The sequence below is a fragment of the Phlebotomus papatasi genome, chromosome 3 (assembly GCF_024763615.1).
Source record: "Phlebotomus papatasi isolate M1 chromosome 3, Ppap_2.1, whole genome shotgun sequence".
NCBI lineage: Eukaryota > Metazoa > Arthropoda > Insecta > Diptera > Psychodidae > Phlebotomus > Phlebotomus papatasi.
Genome location: NC_077224.1, coordinates 47,323,927 through 47,345,496, shown reverse-complemented (window position 1 = coordinate 47,345,496; position 21,570 = coordinate 47,323,927). Strand labels below are relative to the sequence as shown.

Below are 21,570 nucleotides of genomic sequence, written 5' to 3'. Positions count from 1 at the left end.
CGCATTTTGTGCATCACAACTCGGTTTTCAAATATTCATGATCGCGCTGGTTCTTTCGTGAAATATCAAGAAGAGACATGATAGATCATGTCTAGCGCCGCGAGAGTTTTCTATCCAATTATCCTTACGAAATTTATAGCCGAGAGACAAAGTAACATCTTAAGCCATTAGGCAGGTGTTCGTAAGATCACAATGGGCGAGATATGAGTGACCAAAAAGGGGATGCATTTGTTGGCTTAAGCAAACAAAGGCATCCTCTATTCCTGGAAAACTCGTAAAGTGGGTGATCTATGGTGACAAGCTTTTAAGATTACTTTCTCTTCGAGACGGTCGTAAAATAAGAGCTCGCGCCAAGAAAGATATAAAATCCTGAAAAGAGATAGGGACAAAGATAACAAAGATCGAAAAGGTGTGTGGTCCTCGGTCATCTCAATTAAGCATCCCCTTTCTTAAGGATATAGAAAGTGTTGGAGAAAACTCTAGAGATAGCGAAAGTGGATAGTTGGATATTTTTATAGGCACTTAACGATCGTCTCCAGACGATCGTTATCTAGAGGTTCGTCCTGAATCACTAATTGGACACCTTCCCACGGGAAATAATGTCGAATAGAATTAGGGTGCGAGTGGAGGATTTTAGTATAAAAAGAGTAGCTAGATTCAAGAGGTTGGTTCAGTCACTGTGTAAACGTAGCCCATGCCATTGGGCAGTGTAATAATCTTCCTTAATAAGAAAAATATAGCAACTCAAAAAAATAGTGTATTGAGGAAACATCATCATCTGGATCCAGAGGCAACAAGGTGGCCTCAGTTGGGGTCACCACAATCCGATGCATGAACGAGATTTCCTATCACCAGAATCGTCATATATTTTTATCACAAAAATCCGTCTTGGGTTATCCAGAGATTTACTTTTCCAACATTTAATCACGAATTACTGTGCAACTGAGCGTCAATCTTGTAGAAAAAACACGTCAGGGAATGAACTATCCGGGAGTTATTCACGTATTTTGTGTCATTCAAAATTACCCAGAAATCACTTAATTTCTCGTTAAAATTACTGAAAACCTATTTTAGATGTTCAAAAGAATCACCTTTCTAACATTTATTGACGATCCACTAAACAAAAGAGGCCCCATTCTTGCATAAAGTCCGTCCGGGAGTTAACTATCAGGGAGTTAATGGTGTATTTTGATTGCGTTAAAACTATTAAAAATTGACTTAATTTCGAGTAAAAATCACTGAAGACTACTTGCACATGAATCACAGAACCAAGTTTTATCGATTTCGAAGCCCAATTTAATAACTTTAAGCCCAATTTTTGAAGTACAATACCGGGAGTCCATTTGACACTTCAAAATTAGGTTGTGCGCGTTGGTGCGGTTGGTTCGCGGAGTGTGCGAGTCAATTTCTCTCGGCCACTAAAGAGCTCGCGGGTGCGAGTGAGAGTTTAAAAATTAGCCCTCTGGATTAAATTTAAACCATAAAGACTGGTAGTGGATTCCTCTGCAGATCAATCGCCTAGTTTTCCGATGATACATTTGAAATTTCCCAGATAAATCCACCGACCTTATTTGATGGGTACCTACCACAGTGGAATAAAATCGGACATTTCCATAGTCAAATCACAGCAATCACATTAAAAAACAGTAGAGAAATTGTTTCAAAGGAATAAAAAAGATATGAAATGCGATTTTTATTTCTATGAGGACAAATAAATTTTCAAAATTTCTAATTTATGTAGAATTCGTAGAATTAGAGCAATCTACGTTGAGAAAAGATTGTCCTGGGACATGTCCCATGGACAGTTAATCTGACAGTGTTTCGTGTCTCTGAAGGGGTCGTGCGCAAAAGTGGGGAGCAAAAGTCATTCGACACTCCAAGCAGAAAGCTTCTATTTTCACATTTTTCCCCGTGATTGCGTGAAAAAGAGCCCCGTGAGGTGGATAGTGGAAGTGCATAAGGGTGTAGTTGAGTGCGATATACAATGGATACCAGCCCAATTGTGATCACAGACGACGAGGAGGTGAATGTAGGAAGTGGAACAGCAATGGACGACGATCTCCTGCCCCAAGACTCAATTTCGTAAGTTTTTTTTTGTCACTCAATTGGGGGCTTTGTTTGTTGCTACGGAGAATGGGGAGCAGTTGGAAAATTTTCCACCCGTTAACCCACATTTGTTGAGCATAGTTTTGGGGTTGAATGACTGACGGTGGATGGCTGGGAAGCTATTTTTGGTGCCACAATGAGGCCCCTCCACATTTGCATAACTTTCTCTGTGTTTGTGTTTGTGTTTTTTTTTTGTATCTGATTGCCCCACGTTTTGTTGATGGGGGGCCAGTCCAGGGGCTTCCGGGAATTCAGTCCCGGACACATCGCAATGGAAGATTATGAGCTCCAGAGAAATGGAGTGGATGACCTTTCGACGCCATCACAAAGAGGTGGAAGTCAAATGAATATTAAAATTTTTCATTTTGGGATTGAGAACATTGCGTGGGCTCTTTTGCTCTCCGCCAAGAGATCCAAGTGATTTCAGGCGGGGAACCGGTACACCGTGTGACTCAGACTTGCATCATGCGAGACTCAATTCCCAGGTGTTGTTTTTGTTATCCCAGCACAGAGTCAAAGCCAGTGATAAGCCTAGATCTGCTTATAGAGGTGTGATTCCTTCGTTGCAAATTCGGATTGTGGCAAACTTGAACGATATTTATAGATAAATAATGCAAATTTCGTTTAAATTGTATGTAACTTATTATCGTTATATTAATGAGGAAAATTGGATGAGAAATGCATAAAAGTGTCTGAAAATCTTTAAAGTCGATTATCTCGGAAACTATAAGAGATAGAGGCCTCAAACTTTACACCCATTTAGTGCCACTTTCAGGCTTGATATGTGCAAAATTTCACTTGAAAATGAAAAAAATTGGATGAGAAATGCATAAAAGTGTCTGAAAATCTTTAAAGTCAATTAGCTCGGAAACTATAAGAGATAGAGGCCTCAAACTTTACGTCAATTTAGAGCCTCTTTCAGGCTTGATATGAGCAAAATTTCACTTGAAAATGAAAAAAAATTGGATGAGAAATGCATAAAAGTGTCTGAAAATCTTTAAAGTTGATTATCTCGGAAACTATGAAAGATAGAGGCATCAAACTTTATGTCCATGTTGAGCCTCTTTCAGGCTTGATATGTGCAAAATTTCACTGGAAAATTAAGAAAATTGGAAGAGAAATGCATAAAAGTGTCTGAAAATCTTTAAAGTCGATTATCTCGGAAACTATGAAAGTTAGAGAGATACATTCATTGAGAACCTCTGTCAGCGACCCGAGAAAATCGCGCCCCGCGAAAATCAGCGAAAAATTCGCGCCCCGCAAAAATCAGGGAGAAAAAATTTGCGCCTCACGAAAATCATCGAAAAAATTCGTGCCCCGCAAAAATTCGCGAAAAAATACGCGACCCGCGAAACTCCGCGAAAAATTACGCGCCCGCGTAAAAATCCGCGAAAATTCGTGAAAAAATACGCGAACCGCGAAAAATTTCACGCCCTGCGAAAATCCGCGAAAAATTCGTGCCCCGTAAAAGTCGAGAGAAAAAATTCGCGCCCCGCGAAAATCAGCGAAAAAATTCGCGCCCCGAGAAAATTCGCGAAAAAATACGCGACCCGCGAAACTCCGCGAAAAATTCGTGCCGCGTAAAAGTCAGAGAAAAAATTCGCCCCCCGCGAAAATCAGCGAAAAAATTCGCGCCCCGAGAAAATTCGCGAAAAAATACGCGACCCGCGAAACTCCGCGAAAAATTACGCGCCCCGCGCAAATTAGCGCCTCGCGAAGATCCGCGAAAGACATCGCGGATCGTGAATTGCATATGCCACCTTACAAATCTTCGAATATAGACTCACCATGTAGAGGGAGAGTGAGAGAGTGCTATATAAATGGGAAAAGCTTGTCCGACGCCGCTTCTCCCGCTTTTTTTCCGCCTGACGCTAATAGCAAATTTTCTTAAAATTGAAATCTTTAAAGTGAAATATCTCGAGAACCGTTCGACGAATGTCTTAATTTCTTTTTTTTTAAATTGGTCTAAATTTTCTGGGCTACAAGATAAACATAAAAAATTCAAAATCGCATGCTTAGATTTCGAGATAAACTACAAAACGTGATTTTTAACCGGTTTAGAACCGGTTTTTCAAAAAACTAATAGCAGGGAAATCGTCGTACGCGCGCGTAGATATATTAAAAAAAAAAATATGAAGATATCTCTATCCAAACCAGGGATATTGCGTACTACGGACGGTCGGACGGCCGGCCGGACGGCAGCCGGACCCGAAATTGCCGGCTTATGATTTTCGGTATCAGGGATGTTCAAAACATATACCTTGTGAATTTCAGCACGATCTGAGCACTTTGAGAAAATCCGAGGATTACAATAGGTGTGATTAGAAGGAATCATACCTAATAGCCAATTTCTGTCATTTCAGACTGGCTGAGAAGAAAAAGGATCTGGGGAATGAACAGTACAAGATCAAGAACTATTCAGCTGCCCTCAAGCTCTACTCCGATGCTATCTCACTGTGCCCCAACCTGCCGGCCTTCTTTGGCAACCGAGCCGCCTGCCACATGATGCTGGGTGACTACAAACAGGCCCTCAGTGATGCCAGGCAAGCCATCGACCTGGATCCATCCTTTGAGAAGGGCTTCATTCGCATTGCCAAGTGCTGCCTCATGCTGGGTGAGTTCCATAGAAACCAATGTCTCTCTTGTCTATTTGCCCAGTTAATTACTGCCAATTTGAGCCCCCGACCTACCTCGTGAATCACACCCACTCGTTGGGAATTCTCTTCTTCTGCCTTCGTTTTTTTTACTGGCCCGTTTACGTCAGATTGCAAATTAGTGGAAAATTATTGTGAAATAATTTTTTTCCAAAGTTTATTGGTCGTGCAAGAAATTTTGGAATTACTGAAACACGAAAATATTGGGTATCTTCCACTGTCTGAATTTGATGATTCATCTATCTTTTATAATTTCTCCGGAAATCTTTATAGATTATTTGTTATTCTTTCTTCAAGTGCGTGGCATTTTTTTTCACGTATAATCAAGGGGGATATCACATGGGTTTTAGGCAAAATAAATGGTGCAAATAAATGGGATTTTTTATTAAAAAAATTTTTATCGTAAATGTTTACCGTATTTCGTTATTTCCCCTTTGGAATATTTAACACAATTCCAATTCCAATAATGCTGGGCATTATGCCCAACGCACAATAACTTTTGTCTGTAAACATGTTTTCAAAATTTCCCTTGAGAGTAAGAGAGATGACTAGATCTAGATCTCACTCACTCTCATTCAAATGTCAAAAACATCTGGGCATAATGTCCAATACGTAATAACGGTAATAACTTTTATCAAATTTGGTCAGTAAAAAATTAAATATGGTCAGTAATGGCTCGGGCACACCTTTTAGATCAGGAAAATTTCATGAAGTCGAAATTCGAAACCCTTTCTTTCTCACATATTTTGCATATGACTATCTCATTCTTTCACATACCAAATTCGATTGAGTTAAATTGAATTTGGAGTGATGTTTAAGAGAAGAAGAAGAGTGCGAGAGAATGAGATAGACATATGCAAAACATGCGAGAAAGAAAGGGATCCGAATTTCAACTTCATGAAATTTTCCTGATCAAAAAGGTGTGCCGGACCCATAAAAAACTTAAAAGATCTGAAAAAATTGAATTTGGTCAGTAAAAAATAAAATTTGGTCGGTGAAGTCAAATTTAATCAGTAAAAAATCAAATTTAGTCGGTAAAAAAATAAAATTTGGTCAGTAAAAAATTAAATTTGGTCAGTAATAAATAAAATTTGGTCAGTAATAACTAAAATTTGGTGAGTATAAAATAAAAATTTGGTCAGGAAAAAATCAAAGTCGGTCGGAGAAAAGTCAAATTTGGTCGGTAAAAAGTCAAATTTGGTCAGTATTTTTTTAATCAGTAAAATCTGAAATTTAATCAGTCGAAAATTAAATATGATCAGTGAATAATGATTTAGTCAATAAAAACTAAAAGGAAATCAATAAAAGTTAAAACTTTGCATATCCGGATAAAAAGTATTGCACATTTCGTATTGCGGAAACTTCGTATTTTAGTATATTTCGTCTTTCCTAAATTTTGTACAAAAATTAAACCGGTGCTACTGATATCTTCCCAAAACACAGAAAATTTCCCTTTGCCTCAATAGGCGACACAGATAACTTTCCGAAGCACAGAAAATTTGATTTTTTATTGACCAGGTTCTTTATTTTTTACTGACCATTTTTATATTTTACAGATCAAATTTCATTTTTTACTGATCAATTTTGATTTTTCACTTACCAAATTTGATTTGTTACTGACTAAATTTGACTTTTTACCGACCAAATTTGACTTTTCTCCGACCGAATTTAATTTTTTACTGACCAAATTTTATTTTATACTGACAAAATTTTATTTTTTATGCCTCTGGCACACGTTTTCGATCACAAAAATTTCATAAAGTCAAAATTTGCGTCCCTTTCTTTCTTAAAAGTTTTGTATATGTCTATCCTACTCTTTCGCACCCTTCTTCTTCTTTTGAACATCACAGGAAATTAAATTTACTTCAATCCAATTTTGAGACCGACAGAGTGGGAGAGAGTTATATAAATCTTTTCAAAAAGAAAGAGAAGTGAATTTTTACTTTATGAAGAAAATTTTACTTTTGAAGAAAATTTCATAGAGGTGAAAGCTTTCAGGCTTTGTACACATCATATTTTTTCTATATTTCTTTACTTAAGTTTTAATTCTGAGAAAAATATGAAGTGCGAAACCTGAAAGCTTTCCCTTTGTACTCTGAAAAAATGTCTTGTAATATTTGCAAGAAAAGTTTGTAAAAAGGATGTTCCTCCATACAAAATACAGAAAAGTTTTGTCAAATCAGTGGCCAATTTTGGTCTTCTTAAAAGTTTGTCGAAAGGATGTTTTTCCGCATAAAATGTGATAAAAAAATTTGTCAAAAGGTGAACAGGGTAAACAACATCTTTTTTTTTATAAAATTCGAACAAGTTCCAATTGTTTGTAAACAGACAAAAAAAGTTTGTAAAATTTTGTCATTTCTTCGTAAAGTTTGGCTAGACAAACAAAGATGTACTATCAAGTATTTGCAATTGAATAAAAAATACTTGTCAAGTGATCATATTCTGAATATTGTTTGTAAAAAACTACAAACTTTTTACAAACTTTTTAGATGGTTATACGATTTACGAGCATTTCGTAAGTCCTTAATAGGAAATCATAAACATTTACAAATAATTTTTCGAAATATTTATTTTTTTTATATTTATGGAAAATTTTCCCTAATTTTACTAATAAATAGCCATCGAGCTCGAGAGGGGCTCTATTTCTAAGAGAATCAACTTTCTCCCAATGGATTTTTTTTCTATTTCAAATTAAACAACACCTAAAACATGTAATCAATCTACTTCTAGATAATTCCCTCTAATATCGAATATGATTAAGTTGATTAGGTATACGATAAATATTGAGAAAGTGTTCTCTACATCAATAAGCCAGAGAAATATGACGTGAATATTTCTGGCCAATTGATAATGAAAGATAACAGAAAACACTTTGATAACTTCGCAATTTACGTATATAGGAAGAAGGTCACATTAAACTTGAAGAATTTATATTATATTGGACTATTTAATTAACTTGCTTTTCCTCTTGCAACATTTTCTTATCAGTTTCTCAAATTTCTCGTGCAAAATTGCGGTGGAGAAACATTGTGTATTCATATTAAATTTCTAAATAATTCACCGAGATTAATTTTTAACTTCCTGCCAAGAAGGGAATATGGAGAGGATTTATAGAATTGGAAGAATATTTTTCTTGTGTTAGAGTAAAAAGAGAAGAAGAAAAAAGTGAATTTCATCGTCATAAATCAAAAAGAAAAATTCGGAAACATGTGATTTATTGAGAAGGGAAGCAAAAAAATCATGTATGTATTTTTCGTCTAACGATGAGATAATAAATTCTTCTATACAAATTACTGGTTGATGGCAGAATCTTCTCTTCCGGTTGGCCCTGAAAAGATATCAAAAATAAGTTGTATTGGACCAAAAATAATGAACCTTCTTCAATTCTATATAAATTTCTATGGATTCCTCTGGAGATGAAGAGGAGGAAAAAATCAAAACAATCTTATTTACTTTGGGAGTGGTTATTTTTTCTATCAAATTAGCACAAATTGTACGCAAGATCTTGGCGCCAAAAAAAAAAGATAACGATAATCGACAATTGATAAATATTTTACTAAATTATTATGAATTTCAATAACCTTGACATTTAATGCCCTGTTTTAAAGAAAAAAGATTTTTTTCATCTAATACTTGACGAAAGATGAGTTTAGCACAAAAAGAAAACTTTTTTCTCTCTCTCAAAATTTTCGTCAATTGAGATAAATTTAGGTATACACAGGGTGGTTGAGAAAGACTGCAACAAATTTAAAACACTGTAATATTTTCAGTTTTTTTGTTGAATTTTATTGGAATAAAGACAAAATGGTAGGAAAAACATACAAATTTTAGATTAAAATCAGTTTTGGAAGATATTTTTTTTTTTGTCAAAATGGAGCGTTTTGAAGTAAATTACGCCAATATGCTTCATTTGACGAAAATTTCTCCCAATTCAAAACGAGAATATTTCCTTAACTCTACACATTTGGGAACTATTTTAGTGAAAAAATGGTTTTTTGACAGACTTTTAGTGTTACCACCTGTACCAGTGCAGGCAATTTCCTTAAAGGCGTCTACACATTCAGACCAATTTTCATCAAAATTGCTTTTTTGATAGAATTTTGAAGTTTCTACCTACAGAACTGCAGGGAATTTCGTTCAAAAAGCAATTTTTAACAAAAATTTCTCCCAATGTGTAGAAGCCATTAGTGACCACAGATGGCATTGGAGTGGCTTTGTTTCTTCGAAAGGTTATTACTAGAGCTGGCCAAAATATGTATTTGCATGTTTTTATTAAGCGTTCTCAGGCCCTATTTGACCCTTTATCTTCACGAATTGGGCTCTTGCGATTCTAATAAACCCTGTTTAAAAATACATATTTTGACATATATTATGTTTATTTGCATATTTGCATTTTTGCATATTTTTTGCATATTTCCGAATTTTGTTTAAAAAAAAATTTCTTGTAAAATGAAAATCAATATAATTTCTATAGCTGTAAAAAAACATTTAAAGTTTGGAATCCAGTTATATAAAAATATCCCATGTAAAAATATACACTCTTGGTCGAAAATCGTTTTTTTTTTCTTTAATTATTTCTTAAGAATGTATTAGTTCATCTGCAAAATGTATATGTGAAACTAATGTTTTATGCACTTTATTTCTAAAGCGTAATTTCTGTACATGTAGAAAATTTTGATATTCAACAACTGAAAAGTAAACTTATTTAGGGGAGAGTGGCCTGTCTTTGAATGCGGCAGCCTTTGAATATTTCAATTTTTCTCTTATTTTCCAAAGCAAAAATCCTATACTCTAAACTATAATCAATACAACTAACTATTTTCTATTAACTTCGATTAATAAAATAGAATTTTTGCTTTGGGAAATAAGGGAGAAAAATAAATGTCCAAAGGCTGCCGCATTCAAAGGCAGACCACTTTCCCCTACTGTTTCAATTATTTCTGCTCGAACCCCACAGAGAGAACAGTACCATTTATCCCTCCAATTATTTAAAAAGCTGCCAAAGCAATTAGAAAAGCGTACTAGTGTTGCTTAATATTTGATCTTACTAGATAGAACTCTTTGCTAATTTTACAAAAGATTTTTTAATTTTCATTTTTTTTTTAAATATATTATCCGTAAAATAATTTGAGATGTTTTTCTTTAACATTTGACGTTGAAAAAATTGATGGAAAGAATGAATTGAAGTTATTGTGTAATGGCCTCTACACATTGGGAGCAATTTTTGTCAAAAATTGCTTTTTTGAAGGAAATTACCTGCAGTGTTGTAGGTGGAAACGTCAAATTTCTGTCAAAAACGCAATTTTTGACGAAAATTGCTCGCAATGTGTAGACGTCTTAAGGATGAAAAGATGTTCAATTACGTTTTCTGTATAACAATTCTAAAAGAACAAGAAATCCTTAGATCGGTTTTTCGGAAAGCGCTTAAAACACGCACAGGTCAATCATAAAACGGTTCAGATTGAGCTTGAAAATGCGCACAGCTCAATCATAAAACGTTTAATGCGCTTAAAATTACGCTTACGCTTTTTTAAGCGTATTGATCGTTTTATGTGCGTGATTTTTAGTGCATTAACACTTTTATGATTGAGCTGTGCGTGATTTTAAGCGTAATCTAAATCGTTTTGTGATTGGTCTGTGCGTGTTATTTTACACACAACTAAGGTCGTTCATTCTAAGGCAGTTGGGATTTGATGTATTAACCTTTTATTAACCTTTTTCTTTATGCTTGAGGTGTGCGCGTTTTCTAAAATCGAACTGTGAAAATATAAGCTTAAGGGTTCTGTGTCTAAAACTAACCGGAAAAGTTTATATAATTAATCCTGCAAAGCTTCTAAAATTAAGTTTTAAGTTTCTAAAATCAAACCAGAAAGTTTCTTAATTTGATTCTGTAAAATTTTTATAAACAATCGTACAATTTCTAAAATCAATCCCAAATGTACTGGAACACAGGCAGCACTTATAGATAGCTTTAAGTAATGCTTTCTTATATCAAGGAAAGATTTGGACCATAAAAATGTCATAAAATGTAAAATATTATTTGTCACATTTTTCAAATGAAGTGAAAAATTAAAAAAAGCATATTTTTAAATTTTAAATACTAAAATAAGATTGGTTGTTATTAAATGTTGTATTCAACTACTTCAAAATTAATATACATTGTTTAATTTCTTTTTAAATCGTATTCAATCCGTCGACTGGTTTGATATTTATCTATTATTGGCTCAAAATAAAAACATACTAAATTTATTTTAAGTAAAACCAAAATCTTAATCTAGAAAGAAGATTGTGAGATAATCGCGTTTGAAGTTTCCTTGAAGCTATATTTTCAAAGCTGATTGTACAATATTTTCGTCAAAATGGAGCATTTTGAAATGCTTTATTTTGACGAAAATATTGTACAATCAGTTCATGGTTTTAGTGTGCTGCAGCTTTTGCATTTAAAGGCCTCTACACATTGGGATTGATTTACATAAAAAAAAATGTCTTTTTGATGGAATTCCGACACTTCTTTTCACGACTTCTACACTTTGTAAGAGATCTTCGTCAAAATGGATCATTTTGAATGAAAGAAGGGTTTTGAGGAAAATATCTCACAATGTGCAGAGCCCTTAACAAATAAATTAAACATTCGTTCGTTAGGTTGATCTATCAATGTATATTTTTTATAGTTTCTTTTTTCATACACCCTGTATAACTTAGTGAAGTGTTCTCAGTTCTCACTATGACGTTCTTCATCTCTGTAAGAAATTTCAGTTCTATTTTTGATAGCTTCCCAAATAAGAAAGAAGAAAATACAGGAGGAAATGCCATTAAGAAATTTAATTAAATCTTTCTTCCATCTTCAAGGCAATTTATTGTTTTTTTTTGTACAATTTTTAAAAAGAAAATATTCTTTATAAAACATTTCCTAGCACTCTTTCATTTTTTACTGGTTGAGGAAGCACAACTAGACATGCAGAAAATTGCATACCACAAAAAAATCTGTATTTCCTTTGACTGAACATTTTACTACTTTGGCAAAGTAATATAGAGAAAGATATTGTATTCAATGCCGTTTTCTTTAATAAAGCAGAATAAAGCAACTACTGAGCCTCTGCAAATAATACAAAATAGACGGAAAAAGGTGTTGATTGGAAAATTTAGCAAATAAATGAAATGGGTGTTGATGAATAGTAATTGAGCGGATTTGAATAATATTAAATGGTTTGTCGTAGGACTGTTGCTATTTCATGGATTATGTAGCAAAGATATTGTTTAAAGAATTCTCTTAGTCAAATTCAAGGGGAAAATTTTTATATTAATTTCTTTTTTGACTTGAAATTGACCTTTTTGCAAAAAATATGGGAATTTTTAGAATAATCATCCGACAAATGAGGATGCTATTGATTTTTCTAGTTGTCTTGTGTAGCAAAATATAGCAACGCAACAAGAGTCCTTGAACTAAAATGAAAACTCTGTCCAGGTGAAATCTATTTTTATCACAGTTATATAGCGGTTATTTGCAAATGAGTGCAACGAATGTCCTTTGCACGAGAAAATATTGAACGTACTCCAAAACAACAACTCATATTTCTCTCAAATACATTAATTCTTTATGCAGGAATTCCGAGTTGTACGTTGTACTATGTTCAATTTTTATTTTTGTATTTTTTGTGTTAAGGATTTATTGCAAGGCTGACGAAGCTTACAATAAATATTGAGTTAAAGTATTGCAAAATATTAATTTTTTATTCAGTCATTTTTAAAAACATTTTTTTTTAAATATCGATCGATGCTATCGAATCGATAGTATCGATAAATCTATATTTGTTAGATTAAATGAATGACGATTTTTACGCATTGTTTGAACAATCAATAGTCGATACTATCGAAAAAATATCATGTCACCTCAGGATTATATAATCGAATAAAGACATTCTTTAATTTTGTTTTTAAAATATTACTATAGTAAAGTGGGGTAACTGGATCGTTTTCCGAAGAGTGATAAGTTGAAAAAAATCGATTATATAACTGCTCTCTTTTTGAGTTCGAGCAGTCAAATTTATTCTGTGGGACTTGATTTTTGATGACATTTAAAAAAAAACACATACTTTTCGATGGATAAGATTTCTCGGAATTTGTTCATCTGAAAATCAAAAACCTAATATTTCCTGTTTCCTGATGAGTTAAACTAGTCGTTAAATAAAGGATTTTTCAAACATCCAGTGACAAATTTCCAAACATGAGGTTTCAATGACAAAATTTATAAAATTTTTAAATGAAAAATTTAGAAAATATAGTTATGTTAATATTGTACTTTTATATGCCTAAGAGCTTCGATTAAACAATTTTTTTAATATGCTGAAAAAATATTGAGAAAATATTATATTTTTATAGTCTTCTTGACCAACGTAATCCCTTAACTATCTTAAGAATGCGTAAATGCAAAAAGGAATTAGGGTAAGGACTCATAATTTTGGACAGTCTGCTTATAAGCATCGATGTTCCAAGTTTGAAGTGCAATATTTTCAATAGTAATTGACTTTTTTTGTTACTCTCTTTTCCGAAGGGTTGTTTAGAAACTTGGCAAGCTATTTATCATCTTATTTTTACTAAAATTAGTTTTAATACGTTTAAAAATGAATTGATATGTAGAGGTGAATTTGACTCTTATTTTGGACAACTTGGTTATTAATTTGGCCAACTTGGCTGTAAATTTGGACAGATAATCCGCCTCAATAGGATGCCCAATGTTCTTCATTTCATAAATCAATCTTACCAAATCCTCTTCCTGTTCATGTAAGGGAAACGTAGAATATCACAAGAAGCCAGGAAACTTTCCATATCATTCATTAAAGTGAGTTGACTTCGGTACTCCAAGTACGTGCGGATTCACTCATTCCCTGACCTTTCCGGGAGCCTTTCAAGGCATTTCTCGCTACATCTCTTTCGTAGAGATGATGCTCCTTTGTTTCTTCAGGCATTTGTCCAACCTAGTTATCACAAAAGTTAAAATTTCACGAAATTTCGTGAGAAAAACACCTGTCCAAAATAAGAATCATCACCTCACTGGTGAATGTCTTAAAAAATTTCCCATTTTTCACACGAAAAATATAATTCACAAGGCAAATCTCACTTCAGGTCAAATGTACAAATCACCTCTAACATGAATCATCACAATATTCAATAATATCACTCAAAAAAAAAAGCAAAGAAACATTGTTAGTACTTCATCACAGCTAAATAAGACTGAAGTAAACACGAAGTTCTGCTATACTTCTCGTAAGCAATTGTTCACACTGTATTGTCAACAAAGCAATTTCAACTCAAATCATATTCAAAATTTAACGTATTTAGTGTCAAAATCTCCCAGAAAGAACAAATATTTAGATAGAATTCATTAATCATCAAATATTGGAATAAAATCCATTATTTTAATCAATTTATTTTGAGTGTTCAATTTTATCCTCAAATTGTCCAAAATAAGAAACTGGACAAAATTATGAGCCTTTCCCCTATGTTGAGTTTCTTTTATGTAAGAAGTGTAACAATCTTTACGCTTATTTTGCTCAGACCCATTGAAAAAAATTATTTCATTTTATTAATCATCATATAATTGCAATTTCAAGTCATTAATAATAATTCCAAATTAATGGATAAATATTCTATTTTATCTTTTTAAGATGTTTGAGAAAATATTTAAATTTTTCACAAAATTATCGTTTGACTTTCCATACGATTTTAATCAATTGCATTATGCACTTCAATCGATCACTCTCGAGGATATGACATTTGGAAACGTTATCGTACATCAACAATATTTTTTTTGAACATGGAATTTTATTGTTTTTTTTTTACCATTGAAGTCAAGCTTCAATTAAGGAATGGGCCTCATTCTGCCATTCAAGGTTATGTATAATAAATATTTTATATTTATATGATCATGATCTCTTATGTTTCTGGGCTTAGAATGTGAAACATTCTATATTTAAAAAAAAAAAACTTCAAAATCAGATTAGGGTAAGTGTGCCAAATTTCGGCATAGTTGCATGCAAGCGTCAAAGTCTCAAGTTTGAAATGTAATATTTTAAATACAAATTGATTTTTCTTATTCTTTCTTCTGAAAGAGTGTTGCTTGGAACCTTGTAAAGAGTTTACCGTCTTGATTTACTCTAAAATCATTCTTAATACATTTTAAAATGAATAAAAATGTAGACATAGCTTTGGTGCCCTATTCCGGCCACCTTCATTCTCATAGTTCCTTGCTCTTCGGGAATTCTTCAAATGTCTTTTTCACGTCATCTGTTTTGTCGAAGCTACATTTTCTGTTATTCGCTTGCATTGTATAATCTCTAGAGTACGTAAAATCTAAGAGTTCATGGAAATTCGAGGAGCAAAAAAGGTGGCCGAAATTGCAAGCTGGCCGGAATTTGGCACACTTACCTTATCTACAGTAGACTGTCACTCAATCGGCTCTTTTTCAATCGGGCGACAAATTTTGTTGACAATTTTCACGTTTAATTATGAAGCTACAGTAGAGTCTCTACAAATCTTAATCTCTCAAATTCGAACGACGTTTGGATTCAAAATGTCAATTGTGAGGTTATGTTAGAAAGTTCGTATTCTTTGGAGAATGAAAATCATATTTATGTGCTTCTTCCTGAATGTTTACATACATTATGGTCGTGTAAAATGAAAAGGAAGTATGTTACTACTAAGACTTGCGAGAAAGTACGGGAATTTGATTCAAAGTACAATTTAATCTTACACAAATCTCGTTAGTTTTGAAAAAATCGTTCGAATTTGGAAAGTGAGAAATGTCAAAAATACCCCCCGAACGTTCGAATTTAGGAGACTCTACTGTAATTTGCTCAAATTCGCTGTAGTTCTTCCTATTTTATCGTGATTCTTTATAATTGAGCGCATTTTGTGGAATTTACAAAGGCTTTAATGCTCAATTCTATCGCTAAACCGGATGACATTTTGCCCCATATTCCCGATTGAGAGTCTACTTTAATTTAATACTGTATTTATCATGAAAACACTGACGTTTCCATTTGGAGTAGCGAAAAATTTCCATTTGGAGCAGGTTTTGAATTAGCTTAATTTATCCTATACACGATCACTTCTCTTCTCTTTTCCATTATTATTTTGTATCTTAGTGAAAAATGAACAGAATTTGATGAGAGTTTCGCTAAAAGAAAGGTAAAAACACGTGTTACAATGTTTACGTACAATGAAAATGCGGAGCTAGTGACATCTTTCATGTAAATATCAAATCATTTGGTACAATCTTATCATGAACATGCTTTATTTTGATAAATTTTTTAGGTGCTCTATGAACTCTATGAAAATCAGTTAAAAATGATTGTAATGACGAAAATTGTGAAGAAATGCACAAACTGAGAATGTCCCTTCATGACCTGCCCCATCTTCCCTTAAATTGATATTTGGCTTCTCAGGCTATTTTTTTTTTTAAATTATTGTATTGGTTACTTATTGGGAATGTTGTTGCAGGAGACCTCGTGGGAGTTGAGCAGGCGGTGAAGGCTCTGCTGAATCTGGAGCCAAGGAGCAATGTTCTCAATGCTGAGATTCAGAGTGTCCTTCAGTTGCGCGACCTGGAGGCCAAGAGTGTCATTTCGTACGACAAAAAAGACTTCCGCACGACGGTCTTTCAGATGGACAGTGCACTGAAGATTGCACCGGCGTGTCAGAGGTATAAATTGCTCAAGGCTGAGTGTTTGGCGTTGTTGGGTCGCGTTGAGGAGGCCAATGACATTGCGGTGAATGTCATGAAGACAGATTCAACGGCTGCCGATGCGGTCTTTGTGCGGGGTCTGTGTCTGTACTACTTGGACAATTTGGACAAGAGTGTTATACATTTTCAGCGAACACTGTCCCTGGATCCGGATCATCAGAAGGCAAAGGTTTGGCGAGTGAAGACGCGACAGTTGAAAGAGAAGAAGGATCATGGCAATGAACTTTTTAAAGCGGGAAAATTCCGTGAAGCTCATGTTGCATATTCAGAGGCCCTGCAAATTGATGAAGGTAACAAAGAGGTGAATAGTAAATTGTACTACAACAGAGCTCTGATGTCGTACAAATTGGATTCGAAGAAGGATTCAGTGAAAGATTGCAATTCAGCGTTGAATATCAAAAGTGACTATCTCAAGGCGATTCTCTTGCGTGCCAAATGTCACAATGAACTGGAGGAATATGAGGAATGCGTGAGGGATTATGAGCAGGCGCTGAAATTGGAGAAGACACAGGAGATCAAGGGGATGCTGCGTGATGCCAAATTGGCACTGAAGCGTTCCAAGAGGAAGGATTACTACAAAATATTGGGCGTTGGGAAGAATGCCACAGATGATGAGATTAAAAAGGCCTACAGAAAAAGGGCACTGATTCATCATCCGGACAGACATGCAAATTCCACGGATGACGAGAAGAAGGAGCAAGAGAAGAAGTTCAAAGAAGTGGGTCAAGCATATTCGGTGCTGTCGGATCCACAGAAGAAGGCACGATATGACAGTGGACATGATATTGATGAGACTGGAGCTGATTTTGATCCAACAGAAGCTTTTCAGAGATTCTTCTTCTCCACCAATGGCGGTTCATTCAATTTCCATTTCCAGTAGATTTTTCTTTCTGTCTCTCCTTAAAAAGATATTTCACTTTGAGGAATATATTGAGAAAAAAACAAATGCCTCTGTGAGCGTAATGGCCTCTACACATTTGGGAGCAATTTTTGTCAAAAATTGCATTTTTGACGTTTCTGCCTACAGCGCTGCATCCAATTTCCTTCAAAAAAGCAATTTTTGACGAAAATTGCTCCCAATTGTTAGACGCCTTAAAGGCCTCTACACATTGGGAGCAATTTCCGTCAAAAAATGTGTTTTTGAATGAAATTGTCTGCACTGCTGTAGGTGAAAACGTCAAAATTCTGTCAAAAACGCAATTTTTGGCGAAAATTGCTCCCAATGGTAGACGCCTTAAAAATCAAAATTCCAAATGACAAAAAAATCCACCCAAATTCCCCCCACAAAACTATCTCGTCTAATTTTTTCTTCCCTCTCAGCTGGCAGAACTTTGAATTTGTTGCCTGTAGTGTAAGAATATATTTCATGGAATAGAAAATAAAGATGGATAAATGGAAATTTTTTTTTGGGAATTGTTCATTGACCTTTGGCCTCATTTATCGAGCATGTACGTTGATTTGCTTCACAATGAGACTACGTAACAATTGATTGGACATGGTGTCAGCAAAAAAAAAAACGGGTACTCAAGTAGGCACTGCGTTGATTTTTAATAAATGAAAATCATGAAATAGTGATTTTTGCGGCATTATCAGTGGATTTTTATTGCATGACGAAATAGTTTTCATTCTTGATATGCAGCATATGCTTCAAGTGAGTATAAGCAGCATGCATTTAGGGGATGGGAGGGTGAATACCGGAGCTACTGTGGAATTTTAAAAATCAACAATATTTTAACCGGCATGAGGGAAAGGAAATCATTTGGATATTAAAGCTGCTTCCACTTGTAAAAGGTAAGTAAATAAAATATAATAGTGATTAGGTGTACCTACAAAAGACATTTATTTGTTTAAACTATTTTTTTCACGGTTTTGTTACAAAATTTAATAATAATTCCATTACAATTTTCTTTGGGAACAAATTTGATATGGTAAAATGTCTTTAAATTTGAGTCAATTTCGTTTTATTCAAATTTGTCCCTGAAATTTTTCATCGAACGTATACACTGTTGGTACACATTTAATCTTATGACATTCCGTAGTAGTGTGTCTTTGCAACATGGCGTCGATCGTGTGAAATGAAAGAATCGTGGTGGAAGTTTGGAAGATAAAAGATAAAAGTGAGCAAAAAAAGGTGGTCTTGAGTTACTCAGAGGAAGACAATCATCCAAGTTACGGGCACCTGATCCAGGAAGGTAAGGTTGATGGTGTAAAAACACCAAAATTTTTGTTTTTCTGTCTTCACGTATCTTCATAACCTCTAATTGCCTGCATATTTCATAATTTCAGCTTGTAATTCATTTTATTTTACATATACAGGATTCGAGTGCCATCTCGTTGATTCTGAGGGATACACCCTTACACCAGGAGTGGTTGAGTTGGAATGGCAAGAGCTAAACAGGACAGTTGAGTTGAGGGAGGCGGCTCCGTTGAAATCTTTTCAGCCTTCTCCGGATCAACCTTCATCTTCGGCATCTCCGGGTATGCAAATACTCCCCACATCAAATATACAATCTGTCCCTTCGCTGACTACCCAGTCTGAAGATTCAGATGATTCACTAATTTCCTGTTCCCTGACATCGTCAAATGGTACCGAAGATGCTCAAGTCACCATCGCAATTGAGGCACTCAGAAGACACTTCCAATGTCAGACAGTGATTGTGCATAAGGATGGCAGTGTACAACTGTTGGAAAAAGGTGCTCACAAGACATTAATTTAAGACAACAAGACAAGAAAATATAAGACTGAAGTTCTGAATAAAAATATGAATGTTTTTATTGTAATATTATTCCTACATTTGGAACATAATTGATCCAAAAATTTAGGTGTCTGTGGACGAGCTAATTTTTAGAATAAATTCATTACAAATATGAGGATGTTTTTGAGTGTAATAGAAGGTACAAATTTGTTCCAAAAATTTGGGTGTCCGTGGACGAGCTAATTTTTGGAACAAATACGTGCCGAAATTTTTTACCGTGTTCAAGGGAAGTACTCGAGTCATCAATTCCAGCTTCGTCTGGGGCTTTACTCAACTACGCATAAAGGCATCAAATTAAACGTGGTATATTCAAAAAGTGCGAAATCGGGTTAGTTTTTTTTTTTTTTTTAAATTCCCCAAAGTTGAAAATGACACCTTACGCAGCACATAATAAAGAAAATTCGTATGGGAGTGCATGTAGCGCTGGCTCAGCAGTACAGCACAGGACGTTTAACGGGAGTGCCGCGGGTTCGATTCCTGGCTCCTTCTGCTTTTTTTTCCTTTTAATATCTTTTTTTTTTTCAATTAAACATTCTATTCTTTATTAAGTAGTATTATTGTAGTGTAAATTGCTTATCTAGAGTGCTGAATTAAAATCCCCAACAAATTTTTTAAACCGATGAAAGTGCATCCCATAATTTATCAAATAATCAATTTACTAGTAGAAAAATAAAAAAAAACCTGTATGTACTTACAATCAGCTATCTGAGGATCGTTGTAAATATTATTTAAAGTTTTTATTGAAATTTTATAAAAGATTAGAAAGGTCGAAGACCCAAACCAATTTTTTTGGAAACCTGCACAGCTGTTATTATTGTAATTATTTGTACAGCTGCTGATCCCCTCTCCATTTTTTCGCCACGGTGACTATCAATGTTTGCTGTATTTTTTTTACAATTTGTTAATGCTATGTAAACTTTAATTTGTTTTACACTGCTATAGTTATTTTGTTATATCACTTATGGTAATATCATCAGCGGCTTATACGACTAGTGATCCGGGGTTTTCTGCCGTCTTACCCGGGGAAGTCGGTTTTGAAGTCGGCAGCAGACGCAAAAAATGGAGATTGGCAATAAATTATTATTATTACTTCCCTTGTTAGGGATGATTTTGACATTTTTTTCGGATTAATTTTACTTCTATTTTGGGGTAATATAATTATAATGTAGAAATTACAGTGGGACCTCGATAGAGTCAACCCCCCGATAGGGGCAATCTCCAATAGCTCCAATAGAGTCAACTGATATTTTTTCACTCTACGGACTCCGATAGAGGCAACTTGGACCTAAATTGACCCCAATAGAGTCAACTTTTCCTTTATTATTGAACTAACAATATTATATGATTTTACTATGGTTTTCTCGAAATTAAAACTAGTCTTTTTTTTTGTACCAATGTAACGTTTTTAACACAATAAAAACATTTTTGTAAGTACATATGGTAATGGGAGCAATGAAGGAACCTCCACGCGTATTTAGAGCTAGTTTTTTTAAAGCTAAATCGGTGCTCCTGGACAATCCCTGGAGATTGACTAATCCTCCCACCACGAGGCTAAAAATAGAGTGTCCAAATTTCCACGGAACAACCTCAAATAATAATTACGATAAAATTCTTATATTAACCGTGTAATCATTTTCCAATAAAATAATTTTCTTTTCATGTTTGTAAGCGTTTTGATCTTCTTCTTCTCTTCTTTAAAGTTTTTGTATAGGGGCCGGACCTTTTACTCCACGCGAAATTCGTTCTATGGGAGATTTACTAAAAAAAAAAAAGCCCCTGCGGATATGCAAATTTTCTCAATGCGTAATGCCATTTCGCGCGTTTTCTCGTTCCCGAAAATGCGCATAATATCGGGATTGAGTGTATTACAAATTTTTATCTTGTACATTTTACAACTTTAATCAAATTTGTTACATTTTGCAACAAAATTAAATTGATCGCTCGATTTTAAACACTTGTATACTATTTTCATTTAATCAGTGCTTGTTTCACTGTATTAATTTATTTTTTTCTCACCAGAAATTTTTGGCATCTGTTCTCTTAAAATTTTTAAGAGGGAATGATGATGGTTAACTTTTTCGTCTCTTTTTGGACTCTGTGAGTACCCAAAGCAGCATATGAATATTCAGTGAAAAACAGTGTTTTTGAATTATTCAGAACCGAGAAAAATTCAATTCTTTTGGATTATTACAAACTATAAGGATGTCCAAATGTAAGATATTTTTTGTAGGACCTCAATTAATTTCTGAGCTTAGATATTTTTGATTAAAAAATTGTGAAATTTGCTTGCAGCATATGCTGCGGTCCGGAA

At 34.2% G+C, this 21,570-nt stretch overlaps 1 protein-coding gene across 1 annotated transcript; it reads left to right on the top strand.

Moving 5' to 3' along the window:
• Positions 1–1,748: 1,748 nt before the first annotated feature.
• On the top strand, positions 1,749–17,902 carry LOC129808024 (dnaJ homolog subfamily C member 7). Its single transcript, XM_055857681.1, has 3 exons — positions 1,749–2,082; positions 4,470–4,720; positions 16,260–17,902. Exons 1-3 carry the CDS (start codon positions 1,985–1,987, stop codon positions 17,381–17,383), a joined length of 1,473 nt encoding a protein of 490 aa, XP_055713656.1. The 5' UTR covers positions 1,749–1,984; the 3' UTR covers positions 17,384–17,902.
• The last annotated feature ends 3,668 nt before the right edge of the window (positions 17,903–21,570 follow it).